A 23,876-nucleotide genomic window follows, 5' to 3' on the forward strand; every position below is an offset into this window, starting at 1 on the left:
ACCATGTGTTTACAATAATCAGCCCAGTTTCCACAGGGGTTTGTCCATTCAATCTGACTTGAAGAGAGTCAACTGAAGTAGTTTACTGCCAGCGAGACCTGGGGAACAGTATCTTTAGATAAAGCTCATATCTTAGTCATAATCTCATTGACCTTGTGAAAGTCGGGAGCACAGCCATTGTTCTGTCCATGAGGTTCATTTTGCATTTGCCCCCTTTGTTTGGAACACCAATTTACCAATCGTGTTTCAGACTCATGCTTATTCACTGTACATTAATCTCAGGGAGACATCCGTCTTGTTTGATTTCTGAACATCTATTCACTTCTGTGCGACAGCCTCCTCTCCACTTGGCCTGATGCGACTGAATGGAAGTCCCCCTACTCCCACTCCACCCGGACTCATGTCCAGGTTTCGTGCTGTGTCCTCTGGGTCGCCAGAGGCCGCCAGTCCCTTTGCAGTGGCTTGCGGTGCCCCGGGCCCAGGAAGGATCTCCGGGAAGGAGCCCTGGGCCGTGGGCAGAGACCCGGGGCTGCTCGCAATGGAAGTGGTTGTTTTGGTGGCTTGGGGCTTGGTAGGGGTGGTGGGGCTGGCCAAGCCAAGGCTGGTCAGGGCATCGAGAGTCCCATCTGGGTCGACCATGACGTTGATCACTGTGAAAGTAAGAGGGAGAAAGAGAGAAACCAGAGTTAGAAACAGAGGTGCAGTTGTGAGTACTTGTGGCGGTGGGTACTTGGGTTTTCATGTGGGTGTAGGGGTAGAACTGAATTTGTGTGTGTGTGTGATTGCTAGGGAGAGTCTATTGCCATGTTTTTTATCTAAAATGTTGAACCAATTTTGGTGATTTCTTTGACTACTTGAACATAATTAATCACATGTGCTTCTATCAATTGGTAGGCAATAAAACCATCTGTTTATGCACAGGACTAACTCATTATATGAAACATTCCATGTAAAAAGGGCTTATGAAATGGACTTGACCAAGTACTTGAATTGTTTTACTCTGTATCACAACTATTTTATCAGCATGACTTCACCTCCTTAAGCAAGAACAAAAATAAACTTTTGCATGTATTAGAATGTTTTTTTTCCATTTCCGTTTAGTTTCTTTTAACCACAAATGCTAAAATCATTTAAAAAAATCTTGAAGAAAATGCAGTGCATGTCTAAAATGTGTGCGTCATCCATCTCTGTTTCTTCTGTACCTTGCAGCTGCTTCTCTACTCTCTTCAGTTCAAGCAGAATGGAGGAGATCTCCTGCAGATAGGAGGAGAAGAAAACAGCAAATGTTGTAGTCCCCAGTATCATTTTGCACCCTTAACTGCTTTCATCTCCACAGAATATTGCTCTGCCGTACAGGTTTCCCTACCTTGTTGGAGGTTTTTAGGAGTGGCACGTCACTCTCAGACTTCAGTTTGCTCTCAATCTCTTCCCAGTTCCTGTCCTTATCCTTGAACAGAATCCTGGAGCAAAATAGCATAGTTATTCATATTCACCTATACACTGGCTTTGGTCATAAACGTCACAGTTTTACAGGAGCGAGATATGGAGACGGATTTAACCTGATTTTGCCTGCTGTCTTATCTACAGAGTGTCTGATCTTGGAGGAAAGCTGAGAGACCGAGGTGAGCAGTAGGCTATCCAACACCGCCTGAAAGGATGTATGACCACAGTTAGAACAATGGCACATTTTACATGGTAAACTCGAATTTGAGGACAGTTTCTCTAAAATGAGATAACCACCATTAAAAAAAAAAAAAAAAAAAGATTCCTTCTCTTGTAAAGCATTGAAAACATAATATGACATTATGGAATTGGCACCCTGATTTTAACATGCACAGTGGTCTACACCTCTGCATTGATTACTTGGTTATGATTTGCATATGAGCTATACTCTAATCACGCCTCTACATTTTGATATGGAACTGCGTGTGTAGAGTGGGGCGTGGACCAGCTGTCCCGAGTTTGGTCTAAATAACTCAGAACAGATAAATTGGTTCCACACCCCAAATGAGGACGCCAGAGCTAGAGAGAGTGCGCGCTCTTTATTGAAGGGACTTTTAATGAACGTTTGTTTTCAGTCTTTGTCCTATGGTTTTAACTTTGGTGTTTTTAAAGCGCCCCCCCCCTTTTCTCCCCAACTGTATCTGGCCAATTATCCCACTCTTCCAAGCCATCCCAGTCGCTACTCCACCCCCTCTGCTGATCCGGGGAGGGTTGCAGACTACCACATGCCTCCTTCGATACATGTGGAGTCGCCAGCCGCTTCTTTTCACCTGACAGTGAGGAGTTTCACCAGGGGGACATAGCACGTGGGAGGATCACACTATTCCCCCCAGTTCCCCCACAACAGGCGCCCCAACCAACCAGAGGAGGCGCTAGTGCAGCGACCAGGACACATACCCACATCCGGCTTCCCATCCGCAGACACGGTCAATTGTGTCTGTAGGGAAGCCCAACCAAGCCAGAGGTAACATGGGGATTCGAACCGGCGAGCCCGATGTTGGTGGGCAACGGAACAGGCCATGGCCCTTAAAGTGTTGTTTTAATAAATGGCCTGTTGTGCCCTCATTTATGATCTGTGTCTGGTTATTCTCAGGGTTAAACTCCACCCTTACGTCCTGATTGTATAAATCATGAGTTCAATAAAAACGTGAAACAGTACAATGGTTTGCCATGTGTTGTTAGTTAATAAGGTTGTGTCTATCCATTTTAGCTTAGATGAGGATCAGAACGTAGTTTGGGAGCATTGAACACGAGCCAAAGTCATTCAAAAGGTTTCACAAACTTTTTTTCCTCACACTTGCGTAACATGCATGGACATCTCCTGATGCTATCTGTGCAACTAATCAACTCTTCAGCGGTGGTGGCAAATTTCTCCCTCCATTACGTTTATTCATCCCCCCCCCCCAACTCCTTCTCCTTCCTGTCTCTCTCTCTCTTTCGTCTCACCTCCTCCCGGTTCCAGGTGCGTCTTCTTAGAGCTCTGCTCTCCAAACTATCAGGTGCACGTGGGCGGAGCTCCACTGGCCGCCCGTTAATCTCTGGCGCCTTATTAGTTGCTATCACAGGAGGGATCTTCCTGAAGTTGAGGCTCTCGTCAAACACCCGATCCACCAGCTAGAGAAAGATAGACAGAAAGAGAGAGAGAGAGAGAGAGAGAGAGAGAGGGAGGTGAGACAAATTTAGAAAACAAAATGCATTGTTCAAGATTATTTCAGCTTAAGTTAACAGAGATGGGAGTCATTGAAGGTGTGGTGTGTGGGAAGTGATGGAATATGAAAACTATGTGAGAGCCAAGAAATGCAGCTCGAAGGCTTTGAAAGCTTGCCAGCCAATGCATTTCTCCAATTATGCTGAGGAAATTGATGTGCAAAACGAGTGACAGAAGAAAGGGGGGTGAAGGACTAAATTGGAGGAGAGGAAAGGGTAAAAAAATGAATACCTATCCTGGGAGATGGAAGCTCTTGAAGCAGCACAGCGGCAAAGTTATCCATCTTTAGCAGAGCAACAAAGGGTGGGGTGACGGTGAAGGGGTGAGGGTAGCAAACAGAAGTGGGCAGTGACAGGAGTAGAAGAAGATGAAGTAGAAGAAGAAATAACGGCACCTTTCTCATGCTCTCCTGAATGTCCGGCTGCGTGGGACGTGCAGGGCCTACCTCTTCCCGGGTGTCGATGGCCGATCCCGGGGTGGTGGCAGCCGTGCTGACGGTGGTGCTGGGGGCTGTGCCAGAAGAACTGACCGAGTCGATCTCACCAGCCACGTCGTGGATCTCACGGGCCAGGATTGCCAAATCCTTGGCCAGGTCCTGGCTGATCCTGCGCACACAGGGGAATAACCTGTCAACCATCAGACGGGGTACTTTAGGAATGAGGACAAACATGAAGTCTACATAACTACATGAGATCATTTATAATTTAATATGCAAGAAAAAAACAAGCAAATGTCATTTTTAAGACTGAGAACCTTAAGTGTAAACAGTGACGTTAAGTCTAAAATCAGTCCAAAATATATTTGAGTACTCACTGTCACAATGTTATTACTGACATTTCCAAAGTTGAGATGAAGCTGCAAAATCACTCCACTTAATTTCCCACTTATGTGGTCTAGTTTGATCTCTCAGGTTAAGACATAGCAGCTTCAGTAAGTCTTATTATCTCACAAAAGTCAAATTAATCATTAGAGAAAAAACATCAAAGTTTAAGACTTTTCAAAATACTGTTCACTTCATTAAATCAGTGACTCACATGCAGTTATTATATCCATCTAGAGCCATTTAATAGATCAGTCTCATCAGATCAGCCTAGATCAATACCTGGCGATCTCCTCGCTGTGTGCCGTCCAGTCCCGGATATACTCCTCTTGCTCCTTCATACGGTGTTTCATCACCACACCCCCTGGACCGGTCACCGTGCCAGAACCCGCACTGCCGGTTGCACCGGTGGTGCTTAGCCTCGAACCCCGGTGCAGGACCGGGTGGTGGGGGCGCAGGTGGGGGCGCCCCGCTTGTTTCGGAGAGTTCCGGTTGGAGCCAAACTCCTCTTCTGAAGTGGAGGCGTACTCCGGCGGCAGACGTCTCCACCTGCTGCTACTGGAGACTGAGGAGATAACGAGAAAGAAAAGTGTCAGTTTGTCCGACTTCATTTGCAGATATCCCATTGGATAACAAGCTTGTGAGGAAGAGTCATGTTGAAACTAAGTTACCCACTGACCTACTGTATCTTGGGCTGACAAAAAGAGAAGAATTCAAATCTTCGTATAAGAAAAAGCTTTCGCTACTTGTTGTTTTTTTGGCTTGATAAAATGTAAATAAAAGTCAGATTTCCTAATCTGGACTTGTTAGTCAACTTGCCTGTTAAAATAGATAAACAAACAAAGACAAGGCCCAGAAGGGAGTCTAGGTCTAAGGACCAATAACACACTAGCTTTTCAAATTTACAAAGTGATACAGAAAACAGTTCCAAGTTGTATTTTATAACAGGTAAACTGGCTGAGAGGTAAACTGATTAAGGGACATTCTGATTATATACTGCATGACACAATAATATACTCTGATAAAATGCAATATTCATAAAGCCATTATGTCAGCAGCATTTCAGACTGAAAGCAGGGATGGGCATATGGCTCAAAAAAAAAATTTTGCTGAGACAAAATATTTGAACTTTTGCAAACCTTAGTTTGTTATATTTTTGACATCATGGACAGCTGCAGAAATATTTTAGCGATGATGAAGCTGTTTTGAACATGACAAAAAAACAAAAAAGCAACAAAATCTTTTTTCGCTTGTTAATAATCCCACCACCTGAAAAGCACCACGCCCATAGCAGCCAACCAAAGCATCCAACAAGGTGTGGAAAAATCTTGATGCACCCAGGACATGTTATGGCCACACATCATTGCACCGCATTCAGGTAACCTGCAACGTGATGAGACGTCGCCATGCTCTCTCCACATCTGAGGAGTGTGTTAACAGCACATCAGTTTGGGTATGCCGATGCTGTTGTGAAGCGATATCTCCACAAGGAGGAGTATTTTCAGAAATACTCCGCCCATGGTCTCCTGACGGATTTGCAATCAAAACTATTTTTATAAGTTCTGAATCAAGTCTTAGAAAAGTGAATTTGGGAGGAGAGCATTTGGGTCATCATCACTGTATTACTTGGATGGATGGATGGGGGGGGGGGGGGGGTGAACCAGACAGGTCACAGCAGAACATACGCCAGAGCTGGGTCACTTTACATTTTCTTTGGTTCTTATTTGACAGGAAGCTGTTTGATTTGGCTTATGAAATAATGAGACAAATTATAGTCAGCTGGTTATAATTACAACAAGCGTGTATATTTTACATATTCTGAGTTCTATTGCAAAATGCTAAAGAACGCTAGACTCTAAGTTGTAACTGACGACCTTGATTCCTTTTTACTTTATTCCAAAATTGACATTTTCTTTCTGTATCAGATGATAATGTATTACTTTAACAGTCATTTTGTCATTTTGTCAAACCGAGGCCTATTAAAAGTACCGTTGTTTGAATTTATGTTATGCTATGTATTCTTCTGCAGGAGTATTGTGTCTGATATTTTCACCTGAAGCATATTTTATATTGGAATGAATGTGGAAATTGGCTCTTATATTATATTATGATACGTCATTATGCAATGATGTAGTTACAGTCATTGTATATTTAGAAAAGTAACACACACTTACAAATACAATTGCCATCAGAGGGTGCTTTGTAAAAGCTTGTATTAGTGTGACCCAGGTCTGACATACACACACACACACACACACACACACACACACACACACACACACACACAGACACACACACACACACAGCCTTTTGGAGGCTCTATAGTTCTGGTACAGTACCCATCAGCTCCTCCTCGGCAGCGCCACCCTGAGGGTCAGGCTCAGTGCTCTCTGGACGATGAAAATCAACGCAAATGTTCATCACAACACAATGAAAGTGTTCAAAGGTAACTGTATATACACTGACACAACAATTTATGCATATTGAGACATATAATGAGGGGTGTGATGTCACTCTGGGACACATGTGGACATAATCTTTACATCATCACTTTTTGTTCTTTAACTATCCTGCCATTTGATTGGTTCAGAATGACTTCAGTGAGAAAGCTTTATGTAGAAGCTCACCTTATCCCTTCCATCCCTTTTCTTACAATGCCTCTGTTGTTTATACAGACTAAGGACAGGCAAATGAGGCAGCTGTGCTACCATGATATCTAATTTTACTTCTAAGTATCAAACAAATATTTGTGTAGGGGGCAGACTGTGGCAGCAGCTGAAGCACTCACCTGTGGGAGAGCAATATCCAGATGTGGTGGTCTTGGTCTTGGCCTCAGTCAGCTTAGATACACTGTTGGCCCTCATCCTGGGTGTCAGCCTGTTCTCTGTGGGTGTCGACGAGCGCAGGCCCAAACGCAGCGCGGTCTCGGCTGACAGGCGTGGCGAGGAGGTGGAGCTCCGTGTCATCGTGCACTCCGAGTCACTACGGGCAGAGATGGAGCCCAGCCGGGTTCTGCGGGGCTGAGCCAGCATGTCCAGCCGCGAGGGGGCCTTTTTGCCGGAGGGGGGCTTAGAGGTGGAACTTGTGGTTGACACTTCTGAGGCCACAGAGACCCTGTCTGCGTCGGCTAGGTCCGTGTCAGAGGTGTCGCCAAGCCGGGCGCGGCGGAGAAGGGAGGCTCTCGTGGGCCGGGGCTGAGGGAGAGAGGCCTGCTTCCCCAGGGATGAGGCTGTGGCTGCCTGGAGGGTGCGGTTGGTTTTGGAAGAACTGCCAGCGGTGGTCTTGGCAGACCTGCTATCCAGTTTGGAGAGGAAGATGTCGTCTGTGGAGAAGTGTGAACCGCGTCCGTGCGCTGATTGCCCAAAACCAGGCCCGGGTCCAGAGTAGGTCTCCTGGTCTGAGGACAGGATATCGGAGATGGGGAAGGAGGAGGTTTGGTCATCATCGGTAAGATCCAGGGAAGGCTGGCGTGTTCTGGAGGAGGAAGAGGATGGCTGCACAGAGCGGCGTGCCTCAGCCCTACTTGCTGCTTCTGCCGTTCTGCTTTTAGTCTTCCTCTCTAAGCGTTCGCGAGCGCTGGTGTTGGTGACGTTTGCCTTGGAAGTAGAGCTCATGTTGCTCTTCTCCCTGTGCATGCTGCTCAAGGACCGGCGTTTTTGGACCCCCCCGACAGCTGCTTTCCTCTCCACCTCCCCAGCAACCTGACTCGCCGTGCTGGCTGTGTCCACATCCGACTCGGGGGAAATGGAGCCGGTACGAGGGGGGTAGCTGGGACCTGAGCCTTGGGGGGCAGAGTTAGCTTTGCTGCCTCTCTGGTCTAGCTTGTTCTGGTCTCTTAATTTAGCTTCCAGAAAGGCCATGACGGCCTCCGTGTCCTTGAGCAGGGTGGCGGTGTCCATGCTGCCCACAGAGTCACTGCGCTCACGCCCATTGCCACCTCTGTTTATACGAGGAATGAGCTCCGCAGGGACATTAGCGCTGGGCTTCTCGATTGTAAAGCTGCCTTGGCGCACAAGGGGCTTCCCTGACTTCTCTCCTGATTCTCCACCTCCTCCTCCCTTCCTCTCCTCCGACCTTTTCCTGCGCTCGCCACTGCCAGAGGTGCGGAGGGGCTGTTTGGAGGGAGAAGAGGTTGAATTTTGTTTCCGTTTGCTTGTCATCTCACCGTCCTCCATTAGCGTGAGGGACTCTCCGTCTCCTTTGTGCTCCAGGTGACTCTCTTTTTCCTGGAGCTCGGTGTCCTGCTTCTCCCCTATCTCAGATCGCAGACCCTGGGCTTTGGTACTGGATTTTGGCCGGGACTCGTCGACTGGGAGTTGGGGCAGGGTCCTACGTTTACGGTCAGTCAGACTGGAGGTGGAGCCACCGCTGCGAAGGGACACGCCGGACTCAAAGGCATCAGCTTCTGTAGAGACCAAAGTAAAAAACAAACTCCATTTAAATGAACCCGTTCAGAAGATGCCCCTTGATTTCTGAGCCCAATAGGCAAAAGATGAAGTTCCCAAACTAAAATGGCTGTAGCTCTTTAACATTTTTGAGCTGATGCATAATCATGGGCTCTCCAGAAAGGTACGCCTTCGCAGTTTGTTCCTAAAATGTCAAATTCAACTTAAAAGAGTGGCTGAAATGGAGTTGCAGAAGCTCAAAACACAAATTGAATTCCATCTTCACCTAAAACAGAAATCATTATTTGAATGAACATAACTCCCCTCGGCTTTATTTCTTGAGCTTATGACTCATTGGAGAGATTGCCAAAGATCTTGCAAGTTGTCTCTTCAAATTTGATTATATAGTACCAAAATACGAACATTATACATTGTTTTTATTGGGAATATGCATTGGCAGATCTCTAAAATATCAGTATGGAGTCTCTAAATGACCGATTTGTGCCAAATGATCTTATGGGCTTTTTGGAGTGTGCAAGACCGTGTATCTTATACCTTTTATCTAGACAGCCTGTAGGGGGCCGGCGCTGTGAGAAAGTGAAAGCAATTTATTTTTATGTCAAATGAGATAAGGGAGCCTGTACAGCTCAGATATGACGGTTTTGTTTTGTACATTGTGAAAAAGAATTAATATTGAACAAAAGAATATTAGTTGAAAGAAAGTGGAATTTAAACTTAAGCCGGTTATAGGGCAGAAATGTGGTTCCTGGGATAGAAGGCCGCAAAAACATTTCCAGGCCACGCAAGGGTCACAATTTTGATAGTGTACTGCAACCACAAAGAAAAGCAAATATTTTCTTTATTTCAGTACTTTGAGATTTGAATTTAGCAAAATGCTTTGACAATGTGTGTGTGTGTGTGTGTGTGTGTGTGTGTGTGTGTGTGTACATATATATATGTATCAGCTGAACATTTTTCTCTAGTTCTCCTGGGCTATCTGTATTGTCTGACAAATAGCAAGTAAGAAGGCAGAAGACACTTATTTGTCATTACTTATTTGTCGTTGTACATACATACAACAAAATTCGTTTTCTGCATTTAACCCATCCTATTGTATAGGAGCAGTGGGCAGCTGCAGCGCCCGGGGACCAACTCCAGTTCTTTCTTCCTATTGCCTTGGTTAGGGGCACAGGCAGGAGTATTAACCCTAATTGCATGTCTCTGATGGTAGGAGGAAACTGGGACACCCGGAGTAAACCCATGCAGACACAGGGAGAACATGCAAACTCCACACAGAAAGGACCTGGGACGGCCTGGGGTTCAAACCCAGGACCTTCTTGCTGTGAGTTAACAGTGCTAACCACTGGGCCACTGTGCTACCAGTAGCTCACTATGGTGAGAATAAAAACCAATGGGTGCAAACAACAATGTTCAGACTTTATCTCTGTAGTTCCACTGGGCAATAAATTTGATGAGTTGGATTTCTCCTTTTCACCGTCCTTACTGAGTGTAGTGTCAAATCCCTGACTGACTGTTTACCTCTCTCCTTGTGTAGGTAGGCGGGCGTTTCTGCTCCTGAACCCTCTGGATCCGTCCTGGTGTGATTGGCGGCTATGCTGGCCCACTGAGAGACCCAGCTCGAGTCACCTGCGAGTGCCTGCGGGCAGGGGAGGAGGAGCGAAAGGAGAGAAAGCAAGAAAGAAAGAAAGACAGAGAGACAGGAGAGAGAGAGAGAAGAGAGAGAGAAAGGAGGAGAGCAAAAGCTACTGTGATTCAATGCTGCACAATATGACCAAGAGAACAATTTAGACTACTATCATAGACAGTTTATCTGCATTTCTTAACTATATGTAATGTTTGTGATCTGAAGTGTGTGTGTGTGTGTGAGGGGGGGGGGAATTGGTGGTATCAAGGAAAGTACATTTATTGGACTTATGTACTTCTTTCTGTACATGGCAGTCAGAAGGCATCCCCTTTATTGAAATTGTGAAGAAAAACAAGTTAATTTGCTCAGCTCTTCCCTTTTCAGATTTCACCAAAAAGTCCAAGTGCAAGGTCTCGCCTCCCTCGACCAAAAACACCGTTTTGACGACTCATAAAGGGTAGCAACTAATTTCTGGTAGGAGAAAGCCATCTACCATTTCTACATGTACTGTAGTTCAGCCCTTGTCATAGAAAGCCTGTCAAAGCGCATAAACACTGACCCTTCCCTCTCCTCATCTTAGAGGAAGTTGCCTGGAGGGAACTGTATGATCTAGGTCAATTTATGGGTGGACTAGCATACTCCCTAGGAAGGAGAAGGGGTCCAACGTGGTCAAGCCGTGTGACTGTCTGACTCACATTAAGCAACTCAACCATAAATGTTCGCTCTCCTTTTTTTCTTCCCATTGTAATGGACAGGGAGGCATGTGAGAACAGCTGAAGTGGTTCATTTTGGGGGGTTTTTAGGTGGAAAATACCTCCTGTATTCCTGTACCTGGCTTCTAACTCACTACTTACTTAGTCTCACATTTAGCTTTACCATCTATGTAGATTCGGGGGGGGGGGGGTGCAAGGACTCCAAAAATGTTTGCAAGTACATTTACAAATACAAGTTGTTGTAAAATGTTAAAGATTTTGCCTTTCTGTTAGCTTTATAATCCTCATTGGGAAGAAGATTGACTTTTTTTTCTGCACCCCCACCACTACTCTCTCTTGGCCTTTCCCTTGAGGTCTATTACTTGGTATTGACCATTAGAGGTCTGCAAGCCCGCCGGATCCTGACAAGCTGAGTCGATTCAGGCCGGGCCATTTTCTTTTTTTATAGATCGGGCTTGGGTCGGACTCGGGCTCATTTAACTTCCCATACACGTGCAGAGCACACATAGGCCACTGTATGAAATATTTTTATATTGATTATATTATAAATATTATACATGCATGTGCATTAGATGTGATGGTTGACCATGCGGATTTATCAGAAACGCCACTGACAGACATGCAAGTCAGATGTGCTCTGTTAGCGTTAAACCTGCTCAAACAAATCAGTCTCTTGATAAAAGTTTTGAAGTGTTTCTCACGTGTCAGCTTGCTTTTCTGGATTGTTGGTTCGCTAAAAATATGACTCAGATGAGCTAACTTTAGCTCCATTGAACCGGTGCGAAGGCATCTATTTTAAAATGTCACTGTTAAATGTCCAACCGGGATATTATGACAAAAATAATTAACGTCAGCTACTCAATTGAAAATGTGCAGCTGGTGCTAGGCCTTCTTCCAAGTACAAATGTACGACAACGAACCTGAATTGTTTTGTTCACAACGAAGCCAGTTGTACTTCACATCTATCAGACTGTGTGTCCTTGTTACCACCGGAACACAAAGGGGTGTGCGAGATCATTTGATAATGTGAAGGACAATGACTGACATATCGACATAAACAATCAGAGACAGTTAAAGAGGATTAACAAGAAAAACAACAAAAGAAAAACAAAGACGGCGAGACAGGAAAAACATGGCGGAGAATACAAACAGCAGAAACAATAGAGAAACCCAGAATGAAAGATAGAAATGACCGATTAGCGTATGGTACACTACCTCCTTGCCAGCGTCCCCTGCCTCCTTTCCGCCTCCCTTCTTTAGGTCTGATGGCAATAATGAGTCTTGGTTCTGTTCCACTCCAAACACCTGGATGGGCAGTGGAGGGGTTAATGGTTAACATGTAGAATTACACATCTGTAAACATGTAGAATTACACATCTGTATCATAGTTGGTATTTTCATTCTTTTTACTTATGGTAAATGGACTGCATTTATATGCGCTTTTCTAGTGTACCGACCACTCACACTGCTTTACAGTGTATGCCTCAGATTCACCCATTCATAAGCTGATGGTGCAGGCTGCCATGCAAGGTGCCAACCTGCTCATCAGGAGCAGTTAAGGGTTCAGCGTCTTGCTCAAGGACACTGACATGCTCTGCAGGAGCCGGGGATCGAACCAGCAACCTTCCTTCTAGACGACCCACCCTACCTCCTGAGCCATGCCGCCCCTATATCTAATGCCCCTGGCTTCATTTAATGCCATTAAATTTCAGTTTTACATTGTATATATATATATATATATGTATGTATATCTCATCTCATCTTATCTTCAGTCGCTTTTCTGGGGTCGGGTAGCGGTGGCAGCAAGCTAACGTGACCCGACCCCGATATATATATATATATATATATATATATATATATATATATATATATACATACATACACACACACACACACACAGACACACACACACACACATATATTAACATATAGTCTAGAGAGAAAAGAGGATGCTGGCATGTGACCAGATGGTTGCCATGTGAATCTCTGGACTTGTTGGATGCAATATGGTTGATGGAGGAAGACAGACTTCAGTGGTACGGAAGGGTTTGTGGATGTGAAGCAGGGCTATGGCAATTTAATTTCCCTGGATAATTTAGGGTTAAAAACACATGCTTTCATATCCGATGCATTAGTTTTTAGTCCTTAGAGATTCATGCTCTATCAAAAAGATGGATGACTAAATGAATTTTCTTTATCCTACGTAAGCACAGCATTATTGCTCCCTGAGCCATGTGACAACAACAAGAGCAAACTGAACATATAAAAACAAAACAAATTGCGGAAATTAGGTTCTGTGTTGCGTTTGATGGGCAGCTGCCATGGCAACTGAGGTGAACAATACCATGCACGCACAGATAATCACATCCCCATTGACGTAGAACTAGACAGACACTCACACATACACAAAGAGAGAGAGCGATAGAGAGGACAGGCGGCGAGCAGCGTGCCAATTAGTGTGTCAGCTAATTACAGACATTAGCATAACTGCACTTCTAATTTAGGATATAACACACGGACTAACACTGACTAGAAACACAACCTAATAATACAGCTGCACATTTGGTCAAATCTTTAAACTGTTCATGAAGCATACATTACTTCTTAAAGAGATGTTAATTTTCTGTGAAGTGGTAGTCTGGTAATAATCTTGAGTTTGAGTTTTTCCTGTGTAATAACCTTTATTGGCACCATCTTGAACTTCAATTTACTTCAATTTACTAACCTCTGTCTCCCTTCTGGGTTTAACTCTGTCCTATATGCAGTACTTCTGTCACACTCCTTTAAAATGGCGCATTACAAATTCAGAACTGCTTGCGACGGCCTCTGTTGGACCCCGTAGACATGAGTGGCAATTAAATGCCAAAAAACCTAGTTGTAAAGTCACCCTCACATTCAAAACGAACCCTTTTCTCTTCCTCACTCGAGGTCTATTGCTTTTTAAGAGGTGTTCTCAGTGACCGTGAAAGGCCGGCATGCCACAGCATAGTGGCGGCATTAGGAAACGGATGGTGGGTTCCTCCGGCTCCCTGGAGCCTTGTTTAATAAAAGAGGCCAGCGCTTGATGGAGAAGGTCTCCCTGGGCTGTTACAGAAGCACTTGGTTTTACCAAAGGGACAGGCGGAGAGGACGGGGTGGCAGTCAGGAAAGGCAGTGCAGAGAGGCCAGCTTTGTTTCAGTGGCCACAACACAATAGGGGCCTCAAGGGACACACTAGTACTAAAAGTGCCAACAAAGCATGTGGTGCAGGGGAGAGTATTAACATTGTATTAACCTTGATCCATGCCCGCGTGCACTTATTCAAATTCTCCACTGCGAAAACGAGTTGGCACAGAAGTGCGACAAAGACGCAAGTATGACAAAGAATCGATTAACTGCACTCACGTGTGCTACTTGTGCAGTCAGAAATTGATTAAGAAAGCAGAAATTGTTGTTCTTTTCAATGCAAAAAATATTTTTAAAAAAGACGTTGTATCCATGTAAACTAAATGCTGAAAGCAGCACTTTTTTTTCCAGATAACTTCCATATTCCTGCCAACTGTGATTTCAAAGCCATTAGCCGTGCGCTGCAGTTTTCACAGCAGGGACTCCAGAGGGAATTGGAGCTGAATGCTGTGCAATGCAAAGCAGAGTTTGATTTTCATCAGAAAGTGCTGGCAATAGCTCCAGTGATGACAGCTTCATTCTGTTTAGTTATCTTTTATTTGCTCAATTACACAGCATAAAAAAGGGAGTTGTCCTTGTCTTTCTCTTTTTTTCACTCTCTGTTTGGAGACATTTACGAGATGTGAAAACGACCTAATGCGACCCTCAAGATGACTGTATTTGATCCATTCCCTAACATCGAAACAATTGTCATCTTATTATCTTTTCTCTCAACTCTTTTCTTTTAAACACATGGGTAAAAATCCTGGTGGCCGAAAGATACTGAGAACTTTCAACTAGAATTACGGAAGTGAAGATACGACAATCAGTCTGAATTCGTTTCAGCAGCCATCTTGACCTCAGCCTCATCAACAATGTTATAGTTGAAACAGATCGACAGAGCTTGCTCTACACAGTACACCTACCATGCAAGTGTCTTCATGCATGTTCAATAATCCAGGTAAGGATTTCCATGCAAGACATCACTGGTAATAAGCCTGTTAGATGTGCACGCTCTTCATTATCAGAGAAAAGTGCATGCATGTTCTGTAGTTTCATGCACCTTTAGAGAGGATCTTGAGGGCATCCGGGTGGCGCGGCAGTCTATTCTGTTAACTACCAACACGGGGATCACTGGTTTGAATTCCCACGTTACCTCCGGCTTGGTCGGGTGCCCCTACAGACACAATTGGGCGTGTTTGCGGGTGGGAAGCCGGATGTGGGTATGTGTCTTGGTCGCTTCACTAGCGCCTCCTCTGGGGAAGGGGGAACTGGGGGGAATGCACTACATTCCCCTGGCGAAACTCCTCACTGTCAGGTGAAAAGAAGCAGCTGGCGACTCCACATGTATCGGAGGAGGCATGTGGTAGTCTGCAGCCCTCCCCGGATCAGCAGAGGGGGTGGAGCAGCGACTGGGATGGCTCGGAAGAGTGGGGTACAACTGGGGAGAAAAAGAAGGGGGGGGAAGGAAGAAAGAGAAGAGGATTCCGTTACCTTATCAATCATACGCCGGGCTTTCTCCTCCTCTGGATTTCTGTTCTCCAGTTCAATGGTGTAGGTCCCCTTATCACTATGGTCGTCCTCTGGCTCTCCCTCAGCCGTCTCTGCTCCTTGGCCTGGAGTTGGGGTCTCCTCACTGGGGCTGGTGGGGCTGAGGGTGCTGCCTATCAGGCGACAGGTGCTGGCGGAGCTTCGACCACCGCTGGGGTCCTCGGACCTCTGCTTAAGGAGCACACGAGCAGCTGTGGGGGCACCTGCAGCTACTGTTGCTGATATAGGTGCAGGGCCCTTACCTTATATAACCAAATGGACAATACAGACATACATGTGTTAGATATCAGTTCTCTTGTTCCTTGATGGGAAAGTCACATGTAACCGACAGCTTTTCACAAAGTGCAGAAGTCCTACAAAGACAGAGTTTCTGCCTATTAAAGGTAATTTTCCTCTTACTGTTTCCTCTTTCCTTTTACAACTCATGTAATTTCTATCTGTTGGCTCTCAAGTCAGCCCAAGCCAGAAATTATTTCAAGTGCTCATGATTCATTCAAGATCTCAACACTCAAAAAGATTCAGAAATGGATAGATCTCTTAAAAAGATAAGGTACACCCAGTCCTCCTCACATTATTGTAATCAGTTTAATGAAACTGGACTTCACAGATTATGACACGAAAAGCCAGAAGTGGATAAATAATAATAAAGTTAATCTTGATGCGTTACCTGAGTCTGAGGCCGTGTTAATGGTGGCAGAAGTAGAGATGCTGAACACCTTGGGGTGGGAGGGAGGCTGGGGGCACAGTCCCTCTCCTCCAGGCCCTCCCAGTAGCGGGGCAGTCTGGGAGAATGAGTACGATCGGCGCTTGCGAGGGTTTTCCTCGTCGTAGAACTCAATCATGAAGGCGGTGCGGGTGCCGGTGGTACGAGCCCCGCTTGCCGCGCTGCTCCCTCCACTTCCCCCTCCTCCCCCGTGACCATGCGCTGCTTTCAGGCGCTCCTCAAGGGCGTGACGGCGGCTGGCGAATCGCAGCCCCAGCCCGTTCTCCGAGTCACTCTGGGTGCCGTCCTCATGCTTGCTGCCTGTAAGGACAGAAGACCACAGAAACCAAAGACGAGTTGCTGTTTTACATGTTAGCCACCCAAAACCTTCACCTACAAGATATAGTAGTGAAAAGATGTTATAGTACAGGAATCCCCCCCTCTTTTTTCTCCCCAATTCCACTTGCCAATTACCCCACTCTCCAAGCCGTCCTGGTCGCTGCTCCACCCCCTCTGCTGATCTGAGGAGGGCTGCAGACTACCACACGTCTCCTCCGATACATGTGGAGTCGCCAGCTGCTTCTTTTCACCTGACAGTGAGGAGTTTCGCCAGGGGGACGTAGCGTGTGGGAGGATCACGCTATTCCCCCCAGTTCCCCCTCCCCCTCCTGAACAGGCGCCCTGACCGACCAGAGGAGGTGCCAGTGCAGCGACCAGGACGCATACCCACATCCGGCTTCCCACCCGCAGACACGGCCAATTGTGTCTGTAGGGACACCCGACCAAGCCGGAGGTAACATGGGGATTCGAACCGGCGATCCCCGTATTGGTAGGCAACATTTAGACGTACATGCTAAGGTTGAAGAATCCTCTTTCTTCTTCTGTTGAGCTGCTGTCAGACAGAATATACTGTTGATGTCTACATTTACATGATGCATTTTAAGCACATCCTGGCACTGTGGAAGCATTACAGACAATAGGTAGGCACGTTTCCAGCAAAAATGCCCATTTCCTACACATCATCACAAGAGGCTTTATAGTGTGAAAGTGTCAACATAAATGAAGGCACAAAGAAGGACCATGCACAAAGACAATCACGCAAACACACATTACCCAAAAAGTACACCCACAGTGAGCGCAAGCAAGCACTGAACACAAGCGGACTGCTCACTGTAAAAAAATACACAGCGACCTCGTAACTTTCAGCCATCACCTCCTGTCTAATCTTTCCCCTGTCCAATTATGCCCCCTCGCCCCCGTGCAGCCAGCCGGCTTACCTACCGTTGCACTGCTAGTCTCTTGCCTGCGTGTCCTCTTAGCACTGTGTGTGATGGCAGACAGTGTGCCACACTAAGCCAGACATACCACCCACAATGTCACTGGCCCTGCCTCTTTCACTGGGGGGAAGTGGGGGAGAAAAAGTCTGACGGTGTGGGGGGGGGAGGGGAAAAGAGGAGGAGAAGAGGGAGGAGGGGGAAGGAAAATAGGAGGTGGGATGAGAGTGGAGTGGAGTGGAGTGGGAGAGAGGCGACATTAGGGATGGAGGAGGGATGGGGCGGGTTATACGTGGGAGGTGAAAGGGAGAAGTGGAAGAAAGGGAGACGCTGACGGGGCAAAGAAGGTGGTAGTGGTAGGGGGTGGAGGACGTGGGAATAGAGGAGTGTCAGTAAGAAAGAGGACAAACTGGGAGGAGGGAGAGAGGGGAAAAAAGGGAGTGGGGGGGTATTCTTTACCACGGAAGGCACAGGATATGGTATACCGCTGGACCAGTCAGCCAGCCCAACAATCAGACAGCAACACAGCCAGCAAGTGAGCCAACCATCAGTCAGCCAGTCAGTCAGTAAGCGCGGAGGGGAGACGGCACAACACCATTGTAATCTTAGATGGGGGGTAAACGCTACCAGTTCAACAAAGCACTGCGAAGGTTAAAATCCCTGTTCAACTGCTTGGCGTTGCACATACCTCTTCCAAATTTTCCTTGCTCTTGCATCAGTTTCAACCCCAAAAAAAAAAAACACATGAAAAAAACAATCGACAGCACCCCCCCACCCCGGAAAATAAAAGGCAAAAAGCAAGACTTGACTGCCGCCTCCATTAACTGGTTGCACCTACATACAAATTACCTCATGGCGCTCTTCATGCTATGGTCTGAGAGGAAGTAGTTTTGTACGTATCAAACTATCTAGCCAGGTTTTGTAGACTGGCAAAATCAGATTTGTATACTGTAATGCTCCAGCTGGAGTCAATATTTACAAAGCACCACGCATTAGTGTGTTATAAATACGGCACACGACATAAATCCAACAGTTAGATTTGGAAGTGCAGACAGCCCTCTGTGGGAGAAGCAGAGACATGGCTGGGCAATGATTCAATATTATCTTTAAATGCTATTGTATCAGGATTAAATGTGGACATTATCATATTGTGATGCACAATTTTGTTGTCTAATAATGAAAATGAGTATTGAAATAAGCATTATTCGAAAACTAGTCCCCCCCCCCCCCATTTCTCCCCCCCAATCCTTCTGAGTCGTCCCAGTCGCTGCTCCAACCCCTCTGCCGATCCGGGGAGGGCTGCAGACTACCACACGTCTCTTCCGATACATGTGGAGTCGCCAGCCGCTTCTTTTCACCTGACAGTGAGGAGTTTCACCAGGGGTGATGTAGCACGTGAGAGGATCCCACTAGTCCCCCCCCCAAACAGGCTCCCCGACTGACCGGAGGAGGCACTAGTGCAGCGACCAGGACACATACCCCCATCCGGCTTCCCACCCACAGACACGGTCAATTGTGTCTGTAGGGACACCCGACCAAGCCGGAGGTAACACGGGGATTCAAACCGGAGATCCCCATGTTAGTAGGCAACGGAACAGACCGCTACGCTACCCGGGCGCCCCCAGCTGAATTCTTAAACACGGTATGTTTGCATATAAAAGCAGATATCATGGTACATTAAATACACTGTAGACATTGTGTAAAGTACCCTATGATTATTGACTCGATTTTCCATATTAGCCAGTACTACTAAAAAGTTATCAGATGCTCTTATCCTGAGGGGTCCTGCTCAAGGACACCTCAACAGGACCCATGGCTGCTGATGGGAACAAACCAGTGACCGTGGTCACATAATGCTACATCAGCTTCACACTCTGATTTCAAATTTCTCTCTTGTTTCTGTACAGATTATCTTAGTTATTATGCACGGAGGGGAAAAAAAAGTCATTTTGCTGAATTGTGCCTCATTAAAGAACGTAGAAGAGCAGCGGAGATGAGACGAGAGACAGGGGGATGGACATGTACCCTGGATCCAAACCAGATCACATGATACTCCGGGTTTGGAAGTACATAGCATGTGCTTCTGTTAAATGAACCAACGGGTACATTTTCATTTAAGTGAAGAAGACACCCAGGGGCCATGATGTCCCTGGTAATTGCGGGTCTGAACCAAGTACTCCTCCTAGCATGTCACACTGTCTCGCTCTTGCTCACATCTTTAATGTCTCTCTCCACTATTTGAAGTGCGACACAACAGACACGCCACGGGAAAAAAGAGTCCAAGTGGAGAAAAATAGAAGGCCGCAGTGTGTTTACAGATGGCCCTGCAGATAGACAGGCAAACAGAGAGGGGCAGGTCTTTTGTGCTGCGCTCCATACACAAAGGAGCTGTTTGGTGGGCCAGAGGGGAACAGAGGTGTCTGTGAGGGCGCAGTGCTCTGCCCTGCTGGCCCTGCCATGACTCACACTGGAGATGGCCTCTGCCTCCGGCGGCACACACACACACACACACACATGAGCAAGGACTGCAGGCGTGCATGCACGCACGCACACACACACACACACACACACACACAACAAACAAGTATACACATGTGAATAAAACACCCCTCTGACATAATCCGTCAGTACAAGTACAGCCACTCACACAAAAATACATTACACACAGATTACAGTACCTACACAACGTCCCTGAAACACGCACAGAAATTTGTGCAGGACAGAAACACAAAAACACATGAATATAGACCTACAGCGTACACACTGTATACATACCCCCCTCCCCAGCAAACAAACACACACACACACACAAACACACACACACACAATAGTACATCTCATACGTTTTTTACATTTACCAAGTGAAACAGAACATTAAACGACAATAATAATAATAATAATAATAATCTTTTGTAACTTATCAAAACTGGACACAGTAAACCAAAGACAAAGAAATCCCTGATGAAAATAACCCAGCATCTTAAATGATACTGCAGAGCACAACCCCACTGCTTTTCACTGATCCCTATCCCATCTTGCTGCCAGAGAAAACACAACACGCAGGGCAGTGCAACACAGGAAAACGCCGCTCTTCTCTTTTCCGGCACATTAATATTCAAAGAATTAAGGGGTACAGTATAACGACAGAGCCGCTGCGCCGGTAGCTATAGCAACAGAAGACAAACTCACCTGAAAGCGTGCATATTAAAAGCTAAGGACCTCAGGATTGGTTGCCACTCAATTTTCTCTCCTTTCCACCCTCGTATCTGCCCCATCGCTCTCGTTCTGTCGCTCTCTCTCTCTCTCTCTTGCTTGTGCCTCTCAGACACACCCAACATGTATATCCCACATGCCTCCCTCAAACACGCTGCTCTTCTTGTCTGTGGATCATCGCCAACCACGTCTGCAGTGCACACGCGAGCGGCGCACCACTGCCACACATGCAAAAGCGTGTGCCTTGCACACACCCTGAATCTGCGCTGCGAGACCCTTCTTCCGGTCCCGCACATGCTTGTCTCCCGTCTTCATACACACACACACATATGCGCACAAGCAGGGTGCACACACAAAACACACATACAAACACACACGAACACAGAAACACTGACAAACAAACACACAGATACAGACAAGTATGCTGCTGGTCCTGCTTGTAACAATTGTACTGCTTAATCCCCCCCCCCCACATTGCTGTTACTATAACAACTATCTAACACGTACCCTTCTCTCTCCTCCTCTCTACCCTGTTATCATGTCCTCTCTTTCTGTTTTCACTGCAGTCTGGAAAACAAGCCCTCGCCTCCCTCATACATTTCTTTATTTGTTTTTTTTTGTTTTTTTTACATCACCCCCACTCACACTCCTGCTAATGCTGCACTTCAGACATGACAGCACAGCTCGGTCTTCTTCCGATTCCTCCCTCCTGACCTCCTTCTTCCTTCACACAGGTTTCCATAGCAGCCAACGTACATATCAATCAAAAACGTTACTCCTCCCTCCAGCCGTTGACTAACAAACTGTCTCCGTCATTCTCTCTCGTCTCCCTCCTTCTTCGCTTCCTCAATCCCAATCCTGTTTTCTGTCCTTCCTCCTTTCTCTCCACTTCTGTAAACCTATTGGTTCTTCTTCCTCTAAAGTCCCACTAACATCCTTCTAGTCTTATGAGTACCCAACACAAAACTTGCCTCTTTTAGTTTGCCCTTCTTTCTTGGGCACTAAAACCTCCAATATCAGTACGGGCCAGCATTGCTCAGTGCAGTCAGGAAGCCACACCTTCAAGTGGAAAGACTGCATTGTCTGGTCAGCAAATCAGTCAGCAAGACAGTCAACCAGAATAGCTAGTCATATATCAATGCCAGTAATTCGGTCAGTCAGCCAGTTGACATGCGTGTTGGAGTAACTCGTAGTCTCATACTAATGAATTAGCTTTCCCTTGTCGGGCTCTCACCTCATAGACTTCCATTTTCATCAGCTTGCTGCCTACTAGCCCCTCCCCCACACACCCTGCCGTCAACATCATAAATTGGCCCCCATTTAATTAATCAGCTTCCAGCATGTGGCCGAGCATAGCGCCCTGTCTACTGTCTCAATACCTGCAGTATTGAGCTTGGCCTAGCCTTCCGCCTAGCCCACTCCCACAGTGACTCCTGGCATCAGCAGCCTACTCAGCAGTTGGCAGCTTGCAGGTAAAGGGAACAAAGAGAGATGCAGAGGAGCATGCATGTAAAACACTGCTAGTTAGGGTAATGAGCTTTACCCCAAGGATGCATAGCAAAACTCAAAACAGAGGAAAACAAAAATGAAGTAGAAGTTCAGACAAAGGGTCCAATTAAGGAAAAAAATGCACCTGCATCTATTGGCATCAATTGGCAAGTTGTGCAAAGACATTAGAAACACATGCATCTACAATTTATTCACTCGGTTATAATGTGGCTGTACTTGGTGAGGAAGCGATATTTAATGGGGGAGGTAGCTGGTGAACAGCAGCATCCAACTGTGCTACTCATGCTAAGCCGTTGTCATTGCTGTCAGAGTGGCGGAGGAGAAGGATTGGGGTTTTGCTGTTCCTGTCTGCTAGCTGTTAATCCTCCGGGTTAGCTGGTGCTGCAAAAAAAAAAAAAAATCTTGCTGCTAACAAAGAAACTACCACTCTGGAGGGTGGTTGTCACTCTAAAAACACTCTTACTACGAATGGAGATCTGAAACACAAGAAAATATTCTAATGATGAAGCATGACACGATGGCACGATGCTGTTTTTGGTTCTAGGGGTATAAATGACTAACTGGAGAGTATCGACACTGGAAAAGGTAATTGGGAGCCATTCAATGTGCCTGTGCGTAGAAGTGGTTGAGATCTGTGCATCTCTTGAGTGCATCTTTAAAAGAAAGTGAGAAACTTAGAGAGGAGAGAGAGACAGAGACAGAGAGAGAGGTAGGCAGGAATGATGAAAATGGTGGCCGAAGAAGGAGAGGGACAAAAATATAAAGTGAGAAAAGTAGTGACGGGTAGAAGAAATGTGCAGTGGAAAGGCAAAGAAAAGAGAGAACAACCTCCACCTTTCAGCCTCTTGAGGTGCACGGGCACGTCGCTCTTGATGCTCTTGCTGTCGTCCTCCGTCGACTCGCTGCGCACCAGCGTAGGGTCGTTCTGGGCAAGCCAGTCAGCCACCTTGCTCTCCGACGCCATCATGGCAGCTTGCAGCGTGCTCAGGTCCCTCCCTCCCCCTCCGGTATTCCCGGCTCCGGCTTTCTTGGAGCGAGATCGGTGGTGGTCAGGTGTGAACTTTGACACGTGGTCCTTGATAGTGACCTTGCCCGGGGAGGTGTTGTCGAATTCTATGGTAAAGGACGCGTGGCCTTGAGCTGCAGAGGACATTTCATGTTGCCGGTTAGAGTATGTGAATATAATGTTTTAGTGTCACTCAGTATCATTGGGCTTAGTTATAAGGAAAGGATCATCCCTTTGAATTTATTGGCCTACGGAAGTTCTGAACTGATCACATCGCTACAGTGATGTCAGATTGCCTTCAAAATACAAAATAGCAAGAAAATTGAACTTAAAGAAAAAAAAATCAATTCATGAAACCTTCACATGCACCACGTGCTTTGGATTATGAGACCGGCTATAGTGATTCAGACTAACTTGTTGTTTTTCAGGCCTTTCCATTATCAAGCGTTGACAAAATTGATCAAAAGACATATTTAACCTGTAGTTGTGGGAGCGCTAGTGGCGGTGCCCTCTGTGTCCTTGGTGGGGATCTCATGGATACCATTGTGTGCCATGTGGCCCTCCTTGGTAGGGATTTCCAAGTAATTGGCTTCCTGGCCGGTGGACGCATGAAGGCCGTCCTCTTTGGCCTTTTCACCTCGACGTGCCTCTCTGCTGTCTGGGATTGATACATCAGATACATGACATAAATGAATTTTCATT

At 46.3% G+C, this 23,876-nt stretch overlaps 1 protein-coding gene across 3 annotated transcripts in view; it reads right to left on the reverse strand.

Annotated features, from left to right (window-relative positions):
- Positions 1 to 318: 318 nt before the first annotated feature.
- Positions 319 to 23,876, reverse strand: part of cep170aa (centrosomal protein 170Aa) — a 350,414-nt gene continuing 326,856 nt past the window's right edge. For 2 of the 3 annotated variants that reach the window (XM_056291285.1, XM_056291284.1), the window contains exons 9-22: positions 23,653 to 23,832; positions 22,997 to 23,308; positions 16,137 to 16,493; positions 15,413 to 15,711; positions 11,990 to 12,079; positions 9,956 to 10,073; positions 6,820 to 8,436; positions 4,314 to 4,596; positions 3,606 to 3,837; positions 2,950 to 3,117; positions 1,560 to 1,648; positions 1,367 to 1,460; positions 1,203 to 1,254; positions 319 to 650 (exon numbers count right to left, since the gene is read on the reverse strand). In XM_056291285.1, coding sequence (XP_056147260.1) covers positions 319 to 650; positions 1,203 to 1,254; positions 1,367 to 1,460; positions 1,560 to 1,648; positions 2,950 to 3,117; positions 3,606 to 3,837; positions 4,314 to 4,596; positions 6,820 to 8,436; positions 9,956 to 10,073; positions 11,990 to 12,079; positions 15,413 to 15,711; positions 16,137 to 16,493; positions 22,997 to 23,308; positions 23,653 to 23,832 — 4,223 coding nt within the window. The remainder of the gene's footprint in view (positions 651 to 1,202; positions 1,255 to 1,366; positions 1,461 to 1,559; positions 1,649 to 2,949; positions 3,118 to 3,605; positions 3,838 to 4,313; positions 4,597 to 6,819; positions 8,437 to 9,955; positions 10,074 to 11,989; positions 12,080 to 15,412; positions 15,712 to 16,136; positions 16,494 to 22,996; positions 23,309 to 23,652; positions 23,833 to 23,876) is intronic. The other variant, XM_056291286.1, reaches the window with a different exon arrangement.

This window comes from Lampris incognitus, chromosome 13 (genome assembly GCF_029633865.1).
Source record: "Lampris incognitus isolate fLamInc1 chromosome 13, fLamInc1.hap2, whole genome shotgun sequence".
NCBI lineage: Eukaryota > Metazoa > Chordata > Actinopteri > Lampriformes > Lampridae > Lampris > Lampris incognitus.